Below are 20,024 nucleotides of genomic sequence, written 5' to 3'. Positions count from 1 at the left end.
AATTTTGTTGATCTTTTCAAATAACTAGTTTTGGGGTTTGTTCATTTTCTCTATTGTTCATTTTATATTCTTTTCATTTGTTTTTCCTGCAAATCATTGTTGATAAAGAAGGATAATCTTTGTAAAACATGATCAGGCAATTTTACCCCTCTGCTGAAAATCTTCAATGGCTTTCCATTGCATTTAGAATAAAAGGCAGAGTTATTACCATACCCTACAGAGCCCTACATGATCTGGCCCTTGTCTACTCCTTCACACACAATGCTTCATACACAGTGGCCCTCTAACAATTCCTATGTAAAGCCAAGTTTTTTCCTATCTCAGGTTTTTTTTTGCACCTGCTCCTCTCTTCACTGTCGATATTCCACCCTTCTCCCCCAATTCTTTGTGCAATTATTCTTCTCATCTTCCATGTGTCAACTTAAAAGTACAGCACAAAGAAACCTTTCCTTAACCATTCTAAAATAGGTCCCTGCTTCTTACACCTTACCTTTATTCTCTATCACAGTAATGCATTTCTTTCATAAGCACTTTCCACAAACTGTTTTCATTTTGATAGTTTATGTTTATTAATATGCTCTTATTTATTGACATGTTAAAGTTTTATCTGAACAGGATACTATGTTAGGCTATGGCTAGAACACTAGGCTCTAGATTCACACCGGCTGAATTTGAATCCTAGATTCCCAAGTTATTATATAAGCTTGGGCAAGTTAAATCTGTCTGGGCCTTGATTATCCCATCTGTAAAAATGGAATATTAAATAGTACCTATGCCAGTTTGAATCTGTTGCACATCCCAGAAAAACCAAGTTCTTTAATACTCATTCAATATTGCTTGGTGAGATCTTTTGTGTTGTTTCTAGGGAGATGTGACCCACCCAAAAATTGTGGGTGGTAACTTTTGATTAGATGGTTTTCATGGAAATGTGCCTCTACCCATAGGAGGTGGAGTTGCTTACTGGAGCCCTTTAAGAGAGAACCATTTTGGAAAAAGCTCAGAGCCAACAGAGTCAACAGAACCCACACAGCCAAAGACCTTCGTAGATGAAGAAGGAAAACACCCCCAGAGGAGCTTCTTGAAACAAGAAGCCAGGAGAGAATGCAAGCAGACTTCCCCATGTGCCTTCCCAGCTGAGAGAGGTGTCCCGAAGCCAGAGACCCCAGCAGATGCCAGCCACATGCCCTTCCCGCTGACTGAGGTGAATCAATGGTATTGCCTTTCTTGGGTGAAGGTTATCTCTTGTTGGTGCCTTAATTTGGACGTCTTCAAATTATTAGAACTATAAACTTGCAATTTAATAAATCCCCTTTTTCAAAATGCAATTTCTGGTATATTGCATTCTGGCAACTTTTGCAAACGAAAACGTGTGCTTAACTCAAAGTATTGTTGTGGAGATTGAGTTAATGCATCAAAAGTGCTTAAAACAAGGCATGACACAGAGTAAGCACTTGGGAAGTACAAATGACTGTTACTATTTGTCATTGAAGAACTGTGTAAAGTGTACAGTTGTTATGCAAATGTCACATTATTATTGGCCCCACAGTGCAAAGCAACACATTACTTGTATAATACATATTTTATCATTTACCACCCTGACTCAATTACCATAAGACTTCCCTATGAAACAAAGCAAATTATTTTATTTCTAGATTGTTCTTTTCTTGAACTATTTGTGCTTCATTTTCCCCAACTAAAACATAAGATCTCCAAAAACAGGAACCACATTTTTCTTTCCATGAGTAAATATTCACGGAGCACCTATTATGGTGCCGTACTCTGTACTCCTCATTGGGGATGAAAGCATCATGGCTCTGCCCTAGAGGGAACCAGGGAAGGGGGACATAGGTAAACAGTTCATTTCTATAAAGTGTGGTATATAATCTATCGGAGAGATGCCCAGTGTTATACTACTGGGCATCCAAATCAGACTACGGATGCAGCTAACAGGCTTCCCAGGGGAAGTACTCTCACAATGCCTGAACACACAATGGCTGCTGAATAAATAGATGTTCAATACTCTGGCAGAGAAAGGGCCAAGGCAAGAAGATATTATATATACCCGTAACCTCACCACCTTCATACACGCAATCTTGTGAGCTGGGAATGATATATTTCATTTATCAATCCCTAAACCAGACCATTTCCCATTCTACTGATCAAAGGGCTGTATCTATCTGAAAGGCAAGAACAGGTTCAATAGAGAACAAAAAAGAAAGAATTCATCTTAAAATAGACGATAACCTACAAGAGGCACCTTGGGTTATCTATCTAAAATAAATCAGATATAAACAGTCATTATTTTAGATATGCTTCCATTTTGATTTCTGATTTCTTATGTTTAGCCATTGTGCTTCAGTAATATAGTTAAAAGAAAGAAATAAGAGTTGAAACATGGATAAAATTTATTTTTAATTGTCCTATGTAGGTGTCTAATAGACATAGAATGCAAATTTTAATTAAAAAAAATATTTGCAGTCCCCTTTCCTTGATAACATGACTGAGTTACTTATTTTATACATTTAAATTATTTTAAGACTTTATAACAATATTTAGCTACAGTGTGGCCCAGAAATGAAAATTTACAAAATAGCTTTTTTTTTTTTACATGGGCAGGCACCAGGAATCGAACCCGGGTCCTATGGCATGGCAGGCAAGCATTCTTGCCTGCTGAGCCACCGTGGCCTGCCCCAAAATAGTTTTAAGAACACATGTATTTATAGCTGCTGTTACACTTATACATCATACAAAGATATATATTTATTTTAAAATAAAGTCTTTGAAAATGAAACCAGTTCATCCAATTTTTACCAAGATATGACAAGAAATACTTGACGCAAAAATAAAAATTGAAGAAGAAATAACACTTTCAGCTTAGTTTTCTAATGCCTTAAAAATTACATCAATTGTACAAATCATTATTTCTGAGGCTAGAACTATTATTGTTCCACTTCCATTTGTGACGTGCTTATTAAAAAAACATGAACACTCTAAAACAATAAATGAAGTTCTTACATTTTAAACCATTTTCTTATATAAGGGACAACAATTCAAAGCATATTTTACATCTCTACTTGTTTACAAAGCACTAAAATTATTTTACATGGAAGAACTAGTTCATGTATCAAGACATAAAATCTTAATAACATTCTTTGACATTCACACCTACATTAGTGGCTATTTCACAGTCTGTTTCACTAGAAAATAAATTTTCTAGTATACACCAAACCATTTAACAAAAATAAATCCTCAATGCTAACCTGTTTGTAAGAGCAAAACTATTCAGCACTTATTATTACTGCCTTTGGGAAATACACTGACTTTTAAAAACATACGTAAATCTTCCATAGTACCTGGTAGTAACATATGAATAATACCTGAAAATTCTTCATATAGTTGTGGAGTCTCTACATGGCTACTTTTTAAACACAATATTTATTTTATTGAAAAGAAATGGAAAAATAAATGTTTATCCTTTTATCCAATGGAGTAGAATTATGAGAAGAGAATAAGAATAATACTTCAACAATGGCTTCTAGGCTATTTTTATAGAATTTAAGAATTCTGTTCTGATCTTTCTGTCCCAATATAACCAAGCCTGTTTATTTTAATAAACACTGTTGGAGCCTTCTGAAAATCATGATTACAATTAAAAGCTTGAAATAGCATGATAAAACTAACAGCAATCTCTTTAAACCCATTTTGAAGTTAGTTCTACTTCCAAATAACACTTTAAAATGGCTTCAAATAACCTAACTGATTAGCCAGCATCAGTGTAGGAATTTTTTTGTTCCAAAGTACAATTTTTGGCATCAAAAAAAGGATAGTAAGCACTTTTGATTAATGACTAAAAAATAAAAAAATAAATAAAGTTGTAAAATACCAGTGGTTCCTGTGACAGAGTAAATAACCCCTTTCAAGTAATGAAATAATATTTTATTTCTCCATCTAATAGTTTAGTAATGAAAAAAATAGGAATTTTTTTTTCAGTTTAGGTGAAAAAATTGCTTCATAAGTTCATATGTTGTAAAAGCCACAGCTTGAGAGGGAATGCAACGAATGTAATTAAGAGATAATCCACGATATAATCCTTTTCGAATTCCATGGTGTCCATAGACATACTTCATCGTCTCCCGCATGGTACTGAAAGACATTACAATGGTTAAATGATAACACCTTTATGCCCATTAATGAAGAGATGATTTTAAGGTTAATAATATTATTTTTAAAAGGAGCAAAAATGCCATCTTTACTACCTTTTGGAAGGCAAATTATTCCAAAAAATACAAGCATTATGCACAGAAATTTGGGACTCATTAACACTATGTGCCTTGTTTGTACCATGTGTAAGAAGTTTAATGGCAATGCTATTTTATAATCACGTTTGGAAGTAGTTAATGTAGCCCCTTTTTTAAAAAAAAAAAACATGGGCAGGCACCGGGAATCAAACCCGGGTCCTGTAGCATGGCAGGCAAGCATTCTTGCCTACTGAGCCACCATGGCCCTAATGTAGCCCTTTTAAAGGATATATGAGCCGCTTAGCTTTCACCCCAGCCTAGGTTCAAGACTTGATGGTTGTAGAACTGAAGTTTGAAGGACTATCTTTCAAATTTCAACAATAAAAGCTCTCTCCTTTTAAAAAGTGTTTTCTCTCTCCTTTCAAACCAACAATTTGGGCTTTGCCTCTTTCAATACACAATATGGACTGAACTCTTCAAAAAAACTTTTAAGTAAACAAAGGCAATCCAAGTCCTGAACAAATGTTCTGCTCTTATCCTGAGGGACAACACATCATTAATCAAAGAGAATGATTCTGAATCTCTATAGATTATAGAAAACTCTAGAACTGTGCTGTGCATTATGCTAGCCATTAGCCACATATGGCTACTCAGCACTTTAAGGTGGCTAGTCCAAATTGAGATATGCTTGTAGGTGTAAAATATACCCCAGATTTCAAACCAGTATGAAAGAAAGAATGTAAAATATTGAAATGTTAAAGAGATAATATTTTAGACATATTTAGTAAAATAAAAAATATTTTTAAACTTAATTTCATCTGGTTCTTTTTTGGGGGGAGAGAGATGGTGGTGACAGTGGGATTGGGCAAAGAGAATGCACAGTTCACAGCTCAGCTCTTATTTCACTCCCTCTCTGGCTTTTATTTCTGGCTCGCACTTTAGTTGACACTTGTATGCTTTTTTGGACTAGTAACAGGTACTGAGTTGTTTTGGTTCCTGGAGGCCTGAGGGAACTAAATACCCTCTTCTCCTTGCTGTCCTTGACACTTTGCTCTTTAAAGCACTTTCATTTCATAACACACAACTCCATTAAAATGGAAGTAGTCAAACTGAACATCTTTTATTTTGAAGAAATAGATACTGAGTTTGCCTCACTTTCACTGAGGACTTTTTCCTAATAATATTAGCAAGTGGGTTGGTTATTCCTCTTGAACCAACATAGTGATTCTAACTATATTTAAGATAATTTGTTTAAAAAGCACACAGACAGAAAATAGATGGTAATTAATATTTTAAAACTTTAACTTATGTGTGAGACTAAAGCAAAAAATGTTTATTTGGTACAAAATTTATATTCTGATTAGTGCATTTCCTAATATAACTTATGTGGACAGCTTAATTGAACACCATAAGTACATGGAACCTTGAATAGGGCATGAGATTTTGTAGGTTTGTCCAGAGTGATGCCCCAATAAATCCCAGAGTGATTTGAACAGTGAATAAAAAAGTATTTACAAAGTCCCCTTCGGGGAATGGTGAGAAAAGGGGAAAATTCAACTTCCCCAAGCAGAGAATCCTTGATATTCTCACAAGCAGTGGGGACAACCAAACCAATAGGTTGAGCCCCAAATCTTGGGGTTTGTTCATATGAAACTTAACATCGCAAAGGATAGGCTAAGCCTACTTAAAATTAGGCCTAAGAGTCACCCCCAAGAGAACCTCTTTTGTTGCTCACATGTGGCCTCTCTCTCTCTCTCTCTCAGCTAACATGAAAAACTACTCACTGCCCTTCCCCTCTCTATGTAGGATATGACTCCCAGGGGTGTGGACCTTCCTGGCATCGTGGGACAGAAATCCTAGAATGAGCTGAGACTCAGCAACAAGGGATTGAGAAAACCTTCTCAACCAAAAGGGGAAGAGAGAAATGAGACAAAATAAATTGTCAATGGCTGAGAGATTCCAAACAGAGTCAGGAGGTTATCCTGGAGGTTATTCTTATGCATTAAATAGATATCACCTTTTTAGTTAAGGTGTAATGTAGAGGCTGAAAGGAACTGCCTGAAAAAGTAGAGCTATGTTCCAGCAGCCATGTTTCTTGAAGATGATTGTATAATGATATAGCTTTCACAATGTGACTGTGCGTTTGTGAAAACCTTTTTGTGAAAAAAATATGCTCCTTTTATCTACTTTATCAACAGATGAGTAAAACATATGGAATAAAAATAAATAATAGGTGGGCAGGTCACGGTGGCTCAGCAGGCAAGAATGCTTGCCTGCCATGCCACAGGACCTGGGTTCGGTTCCCGGTGCCTGCCCATGTAATAAAAAATAAATAAATACATAAATAAATAAATAATAGGGGGAACAAATGTTAAAATAAATTTAGTAGATTGAAATGCTAGTGCTCAATGAAAGGGAGGGGTAAGGGGTATGGTATATACAAATTTTTTTCTGTTTTCTATTTCTTTTTCTGAATTGATGCAAATGTTGTAAGAAATGATCATGATGATGAATTAAAAAAACAGCACACAGACCCAGGAAGAAATTAATAAGGTGGAAGAAACCACAGCAGGTTCTTTTAAATTCACCTGTTCGTTTATACCCTTTTTGAAAGATGCAGTTATCAGAAAAATTTTAATTACATAAGTGGCTCACATTATATTTATATTGAATAGAGCTGCTCTAAAGAGAAATTTTTAATAGGAGAACTAAGACTTGAATGAAACTTTATATTATCAAAGTTTACTATGGAAAATAAAATGGAAGATCTAGACTATTAGTAAAGCTCAAATCCTATCTCCCTATTTGCTTTAAACATTATACTTCTAAAGAAAATGACAATTATGTATGGAGAACTTACAGGCACTTTTCAAATTCTGGCAGAATAGTTCCTAATTGCATTCGTCGACGAGTTACATCAAATGGGTAGCTAAAAGAAAAAAGGACATAAGGACTTAAAATGGTTTTAAGCTTTTAACTCAACAACTATTATCGAATGCAAAGTCATATGTATGATGCGGGGGACATATTCCTATTATTGCTTTATCTAACCTAGGAGTCAGACTATAACCACATAAATAAAAATCAAATAACAATACAGGGTCTTCTTGCCTTTGCTTCTGCAGTTTCCTCTGCTCAGAGGATTCTTCTCTCCCATCTCCACAAGATCAAGTTCTATTCATTCCTCAAGGCCAAATTAAATGCCACTTCCTGAAGAAACAAACTGGATGGTTTTCATTGTTGTAATCCTAAAAGAGGGCTTCTAAACCTTGGCAGTACTGATATTTTTGGCCAGATAATCTTTGTTATGGGGAGTTGTTCTGTGTATTATAGGATGCTTAATTGTATCCGTGGCCTCTGCTCACTAGATGCCATTAGTACCACCCATTCCCTCACCCATCCTACTCCCCAAGCTGTAACAACCAAAAATGTCTCCAGACATTGCTACTGGTAGCAAAATCCCCTGCTTGAGAACCACTACCCTAAGATTATTCAGCAACTCCCTTTGAATACCAATAAAAAAATTTTGCTTATGTGCTAAAATTAACAATACAGATAACTAACTGCATTTAGAGGACAAAGAAAATATTACATAAAAAGATTGCCCGAAATGAAATTTACAAAAGCAAACTCTTTCATAAGTAGGACTCTGGGTGATTTTTTAAAAAACTTTTATTGTGGTAACATAGCTACCAAAAATTTCCCATTTAACCATTTTTAAGTGTGTACTTTAGCAGTATTACATTCAGTACTGCAGATACTGTTAACTCAGTGTAAGATAAGAATGTCTTAGAGACATTCTCGAATGTCACAAAGCTACATTTTACTCTCTGTATTTTACTATTTGAACTTGTCTACGGTATCTGATAAACAAATAATTGATATAAAAATAATTACACACTTCAAAAATTTACTATGAAATATTTAGGATAAAAAAATAACTAACAACCCATGCACCATCCAACCAGCTTAAGAAATAAAACATTAACAATTGCTGAAACCTCCTATGTACCATAATATCATCTCCAGCAATTATTTTTTAATGGTGGAAAAAAAGAAAAATTTTTATGGGGTAAAGGGACCAAAAAACCTCAACTTGAGGTATTCAGTTTCCAAGCAGGTGATGACCTATGGGGTGGGAGGAAGTAATTAACAGAAAGTACAAAATGTAAAAAAACAAGATGACAAGGACCAGAACTAGGGAAATAACAGCGTGAATAAAAAGAAAGCAGTATTCTGGGGAAATGTTCTAAAGTAACAACTGACAAGGCTTAGTGACCATTTGGTTATACACAATGGGAAAAACATATTTCAAAGCTTCCAGACTAGGAGGTTGATGGCTATCAATAACAAACAGGAAAGCTGGGAGCTGAGGATTGTTGGGAAGAAGACAAGAAGGTAATGCTTGAATTATGGAGTTTGCACTAAATGGCACAATATCCACATATTATTAGAGATGCAATAGGGAGTTAGTACTGAAGATTAAGCAGAATTGATTTTCTGTACAAAGGTGACCGCTGAAACCAGGAGAAGATAGATGAGCTGTTCCAGATATTTATAGACAGAGGACTAAAATCTAGTTGGGCCTTTAAAAATTTCCCACAGGTAGGGACAGGAGGTTACGAATCAGCAAGAGAGCTGAAAAGGGAAGACTGGGGAGGATAATCACAAGAGATGGCACTATTAGAAAAGCCAAGGAACCAGAACAATTGGAAGGAAGGTAAAAGAACTGAGGCGCCATTAGATCTCTTAAGGGTGGTTGCAGATGGATCTAGAATGTAATTTTAGAAGAGAAGTGAGAAAGAGAAGACGTTTTAAGGATCTAAGTTGTGAGTAAATAGTAAGGAACAGGAGGCAGTAAAACCAAGAAGAGAATCACAATAGCTAGAAGTGACTGTGTCTCTGCAAATGAACAAGGTTCCACCATCAGGTTTCTAGAAGTAAACCACACAGACCTCATCACTGCCAATCTCGTATAATCTGCTCGAGCCTTGGACTTTGCTATCACAAAAAGATGATTCTTAATTGTAAAGTCCAATGGACACCTTACTTCATAGTACTTTTCTTACTTTGAATTTCTTTTCCTATTGGATTCTTTGTGACAGTGCTATCTCCTTTTTGTAGTCCTATTTTCCAGGATACTCCTCGATCACAGAAAGCTTTTCTTCTTCTCAAAGTTCCTGTTTTTTAGTATTCCAGCCTTTCTTATCCCACTCTACTCGATCTTTTTTGGTCTAGAGAAATTCTGTGAAGCCACCTTTCCAATCACATTATAGCAATAACTTTATCTATATTCCCACTGCACCTCTGATCAATATAAAACTCCACTGTACTGTTACTGTTACAGAGTATAGGCTTCTTAAGGGCATCAACTTTGCTTTTTCTTAGTGATTTTCCTTTTATTTCCTTTCTTCTCATTTACACTTATTCTTCCTTCCTTTCTTTCAAATGAATTTACAGGAACATGTGTGAGTGCCAATTAATTTGGTCAATTCGGCACATAGTTATGTGAAATATGCTTAAAGTATGGACGTATCCAAAAATGTATTAAATTAATATTTCTATTTTATAAGAAATCTTGTATTCAATAATATGCCAGAAAGAATTAAAAAATTAACCATTGCTGAAAATCAGAATTGTGTAACTATAATTTGATTGAATTAGGTTGATGAAGAAACTTACGATATTGTCTGTGCTATTGCTCCAGCAACACCACCACAAAGTAAGTTAATGTGAGTTTTCAAAACTAAGACATTAGGATTGTCTGATGAAGGTCTGCCAAGAAGGGTAGGCGCGTGGGAAAGCCCAACACTCTTTAAAGTACCAAAAGTAAAAAATGAAACACCTGAAAAACAAAATATAAATCACCATGTTGCTTAACAGAACATGAGCTGTGAAAAAGACACCATTCTTACACAATATCCAATTAACTTAAGGAACTAACTATGCATTTCCTGATTTTTGATGTTTGGTTTATTCTAACATAGTAAGATTTCATTAATATTTATAAATAAGATAAAGATAACAAAATAACCACCTAAAAAATTATAGCATTGGTTTTCACACAATAATAAGTAGTTCAGTGTACTGAATTAAAGTAGTAATGAGTATAATACCATTTATACATGGACAGAATTAAACAGTTTTTTCAAGGTTCCACATGAGTAAAAATGAAATTCATGATTAATAATTACAAGTAAATATTACAACTTATATTTACAATCACAATGACGGTGTTAAAGCAAAGATGGAGGCCAAAAAAATCAAAAGTGATAAAGCATTGTTATTTTAAATGAGTGCCTAATTTTGTCTTCAAGGAAGAGTCATGACTATGAGAAAAATGTTCAGACAAGCTCACAAGACACATGGAATCTAATTGTTATTGATAGCATGCAGTTGATGCTAAACATTTACATGATTTTATACCAGAACCACTAAAGTAGTACATTCATAAAGACAAGAAGGGCATTCAAGCATTCTTATCAACTAAGCATTAATCAAGATATATTAAAGATTTAAAGATATCAAAACAAATACCTCACGCTTAAGAATAAATACGTACTAATAAAAATTCAATCTATGAGTAAAACTTCAAAATATCCATCTATTTCTTTATATAAAATTCTCATATAGTATTTTGGGATCATGATATATAATTATAATATTCATATATTTTTTTATTTGGGGAACATATTCCAAGGACTTAATCTTTTTTTTTTATTAATTAAAAAAATTAACAAAACATTTAGAAATCATTCCATTCTACATATATAATCAGTAATTCTTAATATCATCACATAGTCGCATATTCATCATTTCTTAGTACATTTGCATCGATTTAGAAAAAGAAATAAAAAGACAACAGAAAAAGAAATAAAATGATAATAGAGGAAAAAAAAACTATACGTACCATATCCCTTACCCCTCGCTTTCATTTACCACTATTTCAAACTGAATTTATTTTAACATTTGTTCCCCCTATTATTTATTTTTATTCCATATGTTCTACTCTTCTGTTGATATAGTAGCTAAAAGGAGCATCAGACACAAGGTTTTCCCTTTGACAGAGTCTCATTGTGAAAGCTATATCATTGTTCAATCATCATCAAGAAACATGGCTACTGGAACACAGCACTACATTTTCAGGCAATTCCCTCCAGCCTCTCCACTACATCTTGGACAACAAGGTGATATCTACTTAATGCGTAAGAATAACCTTCAGGATAACCTCTCGACTCTGTTTGGAATCTCTCAGCCATTGACGCTTTGTCTCATTTTACTCTTCCCCCTTTGGTCGAGAAGGTTCTCTCAATCTCTTGATGTTAATTCTCAGCTCATTCTAGGGTTTTTCTCAGTCCTTTGATGCTGAGTCTCAGCTCATTCCAGGATCTTTGTCCCATGTTGCCAGGAAGGCCCACAACCCTGGGAGTCATGTCCCACGCAGAGAGGGGGAGGGTGGTGAGACTGCTCATCATATTGGCTGGAGAGAGAGGCCACATCTGAGCAACAAAAGAGGCTCTCTTGGGGGTGACTCTAAATTTTAAGTAGACTTGACCTATCTTTTGTGGGGTCAAGTTTCATGTGAACAAACCCCAAGACTGGGGGCTCAGCCTATAGCTTTGGCTGTCCACACTGCCTGTGAGAATATCAAGAATTCAACTTGGGGAAGTTGAATTTCTCCCCACTCTCACCATTCCCCGAAGGGGGCTAGCAAATACTTTTCTAGTCACTGATCAAATCATTCTGGGATTCACTGGGGGATCACTCTGGACAAACCAACAAAATCTCATATGTTACCTGAGATTCCAAGTACTTATGACATTCAATCAAACTATCTACATGAGTTATATTAGGAAATGCTCTAGTCAAAATCTAAATTTTGTAACAAATAAACATTTTTTGCTTTAGTCTTACACACAATGTGACATTTTGAAGTATTAGTTATCATCTATTTTCAGCACCCTGCAATAATGACAATCAAGGACTTAATCTTAAGTACTGAAAAAAAATCATGACAAGAATATTCATAGCAATATGAACATAGAGAAATAAAAATCTATACATATTTAAGTGAAGTAAAACAATATGCAGTATAATATGACACAACTAATAAAAACGATGTTTGTGAAGCGTATTCAGTAATATGAAAAATATTCACCAAATGGGGAAACAGTAAGAAACAAAACTGTATATATACTCCGAGTATAACTAAATATAAAATAAAATATATTTAAAAACTGAAAACAAAAAACTAAAATAAATGAAAGGAAAATATCACAGAAAATTTAAAGTTCTGTACCCAGCAAAATGGCACACTAAGCATTCTGAGGGATCTTGCCATGGCAGGACAACTAGAATCCACTGCTGGACTTGTAAAATGAATAGGAAAGGGCAGGCCACGGTGGCTCAGCAGGCCGACTTCTTGCCTGCCATCCCAGAGACCATGGTTCGATTTTCTGTGCCTGCCCATGCAAAAAAAAAAAGAATGGTAAAGTCTCCAAGTCATCCCAGCATCATCACTACCTCCTCCCAAAAAGAAAAACACTAGGGCCAGAATGGGCTGACTAGAGAGGTGGAATGACTCTACATCCAGATGCCAGGAGTAGTGCCATGACATTGAGATGGATGCTGCCACCAGGCCGGCAGAAGATGAAATCACTGGTCCTGAAATTCCTGGGGCAGAGCCCTGATAGAATTCAAAAGCTATTCCAATAAGAAGTCTTACCAAATTTCCTCAACCTGATAAATAGTATACTACTAAAAACCTCAAAAAAAATCATGCTAAATGAAGAAGTATCAGAAACAGTCCCTTCAAAGTCAAGAATGAACTAAATGCTCAATATCATCACCTTTTTTCACTGCTGCACTGAAAGGGAGGGACAGACGGAGGGAGGGAGGGGAGGAGAGAAGGAGGGAATGAGGGAGGGAGGAAGGGAGGGAGAGAAGGAGGGAATGAGGGAGAGAGGGAGGGAGGGAGGGAGGGAGGAAGGAAGGAAGGAAGGAAGGAAGGAAGGAAGGAAGGAAAAATGTGATTGGCACAGAATGAGACTGCCTACACAGAAGCCAAGCAATAACCCAAAAAAAAATAATTTTCTAAATGATGCAACAAATTTATGTGTCTATGAATATATTCATATCTAAAATGTCAAAGACCTGCATGAAATTTCATTCAATATGGCAACAATAAACTTTATACATCATCAAAAGGTGATTTTAAATATTGCATGGAGTAGCAAAATACCTATAGCCCCAACACTCCTGAATAAAAAAGAGGCAAAAAGTAAAGGTCCTTTGACCTACCAAGCATAAAGACTCAAAGAGCTGCATTTTGTTATATTTTAAGAAGTAGCACTGGAGGGAAGGACTATTTAATAAATGGGTTGGGTAAAATGGTTATACTTCAGAGAAAAAAATTAATTCCAGGTAAATTTAGGGCCTATAAATGCTAATCTTTAAAAATAATTCTTGGAGGGCGGGCCGCGGTGGCTCAGCGGGCAAGAGTGCTTGCCTGCCATGCCGGAGGACCCCGGTTCGATTCCCGGCCCCAGCCCATGTAAAAAACGAACAAACAAACAAAATATAATAATAATAAAGATGTTTCCCTTTCTTCCTCCCTTCCTTCCTTCCATCCTTCCTTCCTTCTCTGTCTTTCTTTCCTTCCTTTCCTCCCTCTCTCTTTAAAAAAAAAAAAAATAAAAAAAATAATTCTTGGACTTCCGGGAAGATGGCTGAATCGAGTAGCTCAAAATTAGCCCAGCTTCATGGAAAAGTTAGAGAAAGGACAAGAGGGCAACTGAGACGTCAATACGGGAGTGCGGCTGACTTGGGAGATCCTTCTGCACCATACACAGCACCCTGGCCGCAGAGACCAAGGAACTGAGAGGCAGAGGGTTAGAGCCTGGCGCCGAGACATAGAACCTGCAGTAGTGCACAGATGGGAGCCGGGCATTAGAAAGTAAACCAGGCCGCATTTCTTAGGCATGCTACCCTCAGGAGCGCAGCCCTGTGACTGGCGACTCACCCTATATGCCATATACCTGAACACCCTCACCTGCTTCCATTCCTTGTGCTCCAAGCGCCACCCCCACCAGCTCCCAGAGCACATACCTGCCCCACCCCCTGACCCCAAGCGCAGCCCAACCCACCTTTCCTGCACCACTCCCAAGCACTACCTCCCCCTCCATGTTCCCTGCAGGCTGTTGCCAGTGCATAAAGGCTGCGGGCATTAACCTCCATACCCAGGCTACCCCTGCTGCCCTGCCCATACTGGCACACATCCTCATCCCCACCTTGCCTCAAGCTCTGAACATCAGTTTACAACACTCCCAGGCCCATGCATGCACGTGGGCCCCCAATCACGTCATTCAGCTCTGAGAACTGTACTTTACAGCAGTCCTAGAACCACGCATGTGCACAGCCCTCAGCCACACTTCGCAGCTCAAAAAAAAGCGCTGCCCTGCGCAGCCAGGTCACATCTACCCCCAGTCCATGGAGGAATAACACTGACCTGTTGTCATAGCTCTACGCATGCAAACAAAGGGTCTCATGCCTTAGACCAGCACACACCGGGGTTGTGCACACAAGGGTTAAGACCCCAGACAGGTGCATGGGCACAGTTACATTCTCCATGGCCAATGGGCACACACGCCCACAAGCATCAGCAAAACATCACCAACCTATGCCTATACCTGCCCTGAAACAAATCACCGCACTGAGGGCCCCACTCCATGTCTTGCTCCCAGCTGTACAATCATCCTGCAAATGCAAGGCCTTAGACTGCTGAAAGAAATCAACTCTCATAGTAAATCAATCAAGATATTTGCATGCCACAGAAACAGCAGAAGATCACTAGGCATATCATAAAGCAGATAGATATAGCCCTGCCTAATGACCAAACTAAAACACCAGAGAAGACACAGACGTTGGAACAACTAATCAAAGATGTTCATACAACTCTACTTAATAAAATAAGTGGGATAGCAAATGACATAAAGGAGATCAAGGAGACAGTAGAAGAGCACAAAGAGGAATTTGAAGAATAAATATAAAAAGAGCGGATATTACGGAGATTAAAAACACTGTTGAGCAAATGAAAAACATACTAGAGGCACACAACACCAGATTTAAAGAGAAAGAAGAATGAATAAATGATATAGAGGACAGGATAACTGACTTCAAAGACTTAAAACAGCAAATGGCAAGAAAGATGGAAAAATTTGAATGGCATCTCAGGGAAATGATAGACAAAACAAAGCACACAAATATAAGAATTACTGGTGTCCCAGAAATCCTAGAATGAGCTGGGACTCAGCACCAAGGGATTGAGAAAACCTTCTCGACCGAAAGCGGGAAGAGCGAAATGAGACAAAATATAGTAACAATGGTTAAGAGATTCCAAACAGAGTCGAGTGGTTATCCTGGAGGTTATTCTTACGCATTAAATAGATACCACATTTTAGTTAAGACATAACAGAGAGGCTGGAGTGAACTGCCTGAAATTGTAGACCTGTGTTCCAGTAGCCACGTTTCTTGAAGATAATCATATAATGATATAGTTTTCGCAATGTGACTGCGCGATTGTGAAAACCTTGTGTCTGATGCTCCTTTTATCTACCTTATCAACAGACAAGTAAAACATATGCAATAAAAATAAATAATACAGAGAACAAATGTTAAAATAAATGTAGGTTGAAATGCAAGTGATTAATAAAAGGGAGGAGTACGGAGTATGGTATGTATGAATTTTTTTCTGTTTTCATTTCTTTTTCTGAATTGATGCAAATGCTCCAAGAAATGATCATGATGATGAATATGCAACTATGTGATGATATCGTGAATTACTGATTATATATGTAGAATGGAATGATCAAAAGTTAAGAATGTTTGCATTTGTTTGATGTTCTTCGGTATTTTTTTAAAAATTTAAAACTTAATAAAAATAAAAATAAATAAATAAATATATAAAATTAATAAGGCTGGCAACCATGGCTCAGTGGCAGAGTTCTCAATTGCCATGCCAGAGATCCAGGTTCAATTCCTGGTGCCTGCCCATGTAAAATAAATAAATAATATAAAATAAATAAATAAATAATAGGGGAACAAATGTTAAAATAAATTTAGTAGATTGAAATGCTAGAGATCAATGAAAGGGAAGGGTAAGGGGTATGGTATGTATGAAATTTTTTGTTTTTTTTTATTTTTTTTTCTGAATTGATGCAAATGTTCTAAGAAATGATCATGATGATGAATATACAACTATGGATGAAAAAAAAAGAAACATTATCCAGTTATATGCTGCTTAAAAGAAACCCATCTTAGATGCAAAGATACAAATAGATTGAAAGTGAAAGGACGAAAAGAGATTTTCCACGCAAGTTGTAACCAAAAGAAAACAGATTAGACAAAACATACTTTAATACTAATATCAGACACAATATACTTTAAATGTAAAGACATCATAAGAGACAAAGAAGGACACTATATACTAATTAAAGGGTCAATTGTCCACAAACATATAACAGTCATAAATGTTTATGCTCCCAATCAAGGAGCTCCAAAGTACATGAGAGAGACACTGGCAAAACTGAAGACAGCAATAGACGTTTCAAGAACAACAGTAGGAGACTTCAATATATCACCCTCCTCAATAGACAGAAAAACCAGACAGAAGATCACAAGGAAACAGAGAAGTTAAATGGCTTAATAAATGTATTAGACCTAACAGAACTTATGGGATGCAGCAAAGACTGTGCTGAGAGGGAAATTTATTGCCCTAAATACCTTTATTTAAAAAGTTCCTGGGGGTCTCTCCGGCAGCCCCCACTCCGGCCCACTCCTCTCCTGCAGCAGTTCTCATCCTGCCCGTGGTGACCGACGGGAGGGGTTGGGGATGGAGAGTAGGGGGGCTCCCGCACTTACAGCCAGTTTGACAATTTCAGGAAATCCAAGCTCCTAGAGTTAAAGAGCCGGAAGGATACGGGAGGTCAAGGGAGCTCGGTGCTGGGTTTACTCACCCAAAGATTCAACGAATTAGAGGGTCGAAGCAACAGAAGACAACCAATCCACAAATTAAAAACAAAACAAGATTCTGGGACTTCCGGAGAAGATGGCGGCTTAGTAAGACACGTGGGTCTTAGTTCCTCCTCCAGAACAGCTACTAGGGAAGTAGAAACGGTACAGAACAGCTCCCGGAGTCACAACAGAGACCAAGAAGACAGCGTACCCCATTCGGGAACGGCTGACAGACTGGGAGAACCGGTTGCGGTGAGATTACCGAGGGGTGCGCGCTTTCCCGGGCCGGGGCGGCAGGCGGCCGGATTCCATTCCTCCCTCCTTCCCGGGACGGCTGGGAGAATTGGACAGGCGATTTCCTCAAGCCGCGGCAGCTGGCGCCCCCCACCACGCGCGGCCCCCCGGACCAGCTGTGAGAATTGGATCGGAGATCCCCCAAGCCGCGGAGACGGGCAACCGGGGTCCTTTCCAAAAACGTGGCTTCCTGGTCCGGCTGGGAACGGTGGATAGGCACTCCCCCAAGCCGCGGCGAACGGCACCCCCCCCCGCAATGTTTGGTGCCCCAGGCTGGCTGGGAAATTTGGACAGGCGCTCCCCTAAGCCGCGGAGACCGGTGCCCCCCCCACCACGCTTGGCACCCCAGGCCAGCTGGGAAATTTGGACAGGCGCTCCCCCAAGCAGTGGAGGCCGGTGACCCTCCCCACGCACGGATTCCCGGGCCGGCTGGGAGATTCGGATTGGCACTCCCACAAGCCGCTTCAGATGGCAACCCTCCCCTACAGCGAGAGTTTTCCAAAGTTAAAGGAGCCACAGCATCTTTTAGTGGTGGGAACCACAGACAGATGAGCGCCACGAGTGCCACCTACTGGGCAGGATAAGAAAAACAGAGCCCAGAGATTTCACAGAAAAATCTTTCAACATGCTGGGTCCCACACCCAGGGAAATCTGATTAAATGCCCAGACGCAAGCAGAAGATAACGGATCACACTCAGAAAATTGAAGATATGGCCCAGTCAAAGGAACAAACCAATAGTTGAAATGAGATACAGGAGCTGAGACAACTAATGCTGAATATACGAACAGAAATGGAAAACTTCTTCAAAAACGAAATCAATAAATTGAGGGAGGACATGAAGAAGACATGGGCTGAACAAAAAGAAGAAATAGAAAAACTGAAAAAACAAATCACAGAACTTATGTGAGTGAAGGACAAAGTAAAAAAGATGGAAAAAACAATGGATACCTACAATGGTAGATTTAAAGAGACAGAAGCTAGAATTAGTGATTGGAGGATGGAACATCTGAATTCCAAAAAGAAACAGAAACTATCGGGAAAAGAATGGAAAAATTAGAACAGGGTATCAGGGAACTCAAGGACAATATGAACGGCACAAATATACGTGTTGTGGGTGTCCCAGAAGGAGAAGAGAAGGGGAAAGGAGGAGAAAAACTAATGGAAGAAATTATCACTGAAAATTTCCCAACTCTTATGAAAGACTTAAAATTACAGAGCCAAGAAGTGCAGTGCACCCCAAAGAGAATAGACCCAAATAGGCGTTCTCCAACACACTTACTAGTTAGAATGTCAGAGGTCAAAGAGAAAGAGAGGATCCTGAAAGCAGCAAGAGGAAAAACAATCCATCACATACAAGGGAAACCCAATAAGACTATGTGTAAATTTCTCAGCAGAAACCATGGAAGCTAGAAGACAGTGGGATGATATATTAAAATTACTAAAAGAGAAAAACTGCCAACCAAGACTTCTATATCCAGCAAAATTGTCCTTCAAAAATGAGGGCGAAATTAAAACATTTTCAGACAAAAACTCACTGAGAGAATTTGTGACCAAGAGACCAGCTCTGCAAGAATTACTAAAGGGAGCACTAGAGTCAGATACAAAAAGACAGAAGAGAGAGATATGGAGAAGAGTGTAGAAGGAAGGAAAATCAGATATGATATATATAATACAAAAGGCAAAATGGTAGAGGAAAATATTATCCAAGCAGTAATAACACTAAATGTTAATGGACTGAATTCCCCAATCAAAAGGCACAGACTGGCAGAATGGATTAAAAAACAGGATCCTTCTATATGCTGTCTACAGGAAACACATCTTAGACCCAAAGATAAACATAGGTTGAAAGTGAAAGGTTGGGAAAAGATATTTCATGCAAATAAAAACCAGAAAAGAGCAGGAGTGGCTATACTAATATCCAACAAATTAGACTTCAAATGTAAAACAGTTAAAAGAGACAAAGAAGGACACTATATACTAATAAAAGGAACAGTTTAAAAGAAGACATAACAATCATAAATATATATGCACCGAACCAGAATGCCCCAAAATACGTGAGGAATACACTGCAAACACTGAAAAGGGAAATAGACTCATATACCATAATAGTTGGAGACTTCAATTCACCACTCTCATCAATGGACAGAACATCTAGACAGAGGATCAATAAAGAAATAGAGAATCTGAATATTACTATAAATGAGCTAGACTTAACAGACATTTATAGGACATTACATCCCACAACAGCAGGATACACCTTTTTCTCAAGTGCTCATGGATCATTCTCAAAGATAGACTATATGCTGGGTCACAAAGCAAGTCTTAACAAATTTAAAAAGATTGAAATCATACACAACACTTTCTCGGATCATAAAGGAATGAGTTGGAAATCAATAATAGGCAGAGTGCCAGAAAATTCACAAATACGTGGAGGATCAACAACACACTCTTAAACAACGAGTGGGTCGAGGAAGAAATTG

The 20,024-nt window shown here is 37.7% G+C and overlaps 1 protein-coding gene across 2 annotated transcripts in view; it reads right to left on the bottom strand.

Annotated features, from left to right (window-relative positions):
- Positions 1 to 2,387: 2,387 nt before the first annotated feature.
- The window catches only part of SLC25A16 (solute carrier family 25 member 16), a 72,526-nt gene continuing 54,889 nt past the window's right edge, over positions 2,388 to 20,024 (bottom strand). For both annotated transcript variants that reach the window (XM_077125102.1, XM_077125103.1), the window contains 3 exons: positions 9,921 to 10,083; positions 7,099 to 7,167; positions 2,388 to 4,143 (listed from right to left, as the gene is read on the bottom strand). In XM_077125102.1, coding sequence (XP_076981217.1) covers positions 3,987 to 4,143; positions 7,099 to 7,167; positions 9,921 to 10,083 — 389 coding nt within the window. In that variant the 3' untranslated portion in view covers positions 2,388 to 3,986. The remainder of the gene's footprint in view (positions 4,144 to 7,098; positions 7,168 to 9,920; positions 10,084 to 20,024) is intronic.

The sequence above is a fragment of the Tamandua tetradactyla genome, chromosome 13 (genome assembly GCF_023851605.1).
Source record: "Tamandua tetradactyla isolate mTamTet1 chromosome 13, mTamTet1.pri, whole genome shotgun sequence".
Taxonomy (NCBI): Eukaryota; Metazoa; Chordata; class Mammalia; order Pilosa; family Myrmecophagidae; genus Tamandua; species Tamandua tetradactyla.
Note: the sequence above shows the minus strand (reverse complement) of the source record. Positions and strands in the feature narration are given on the sequence as shown.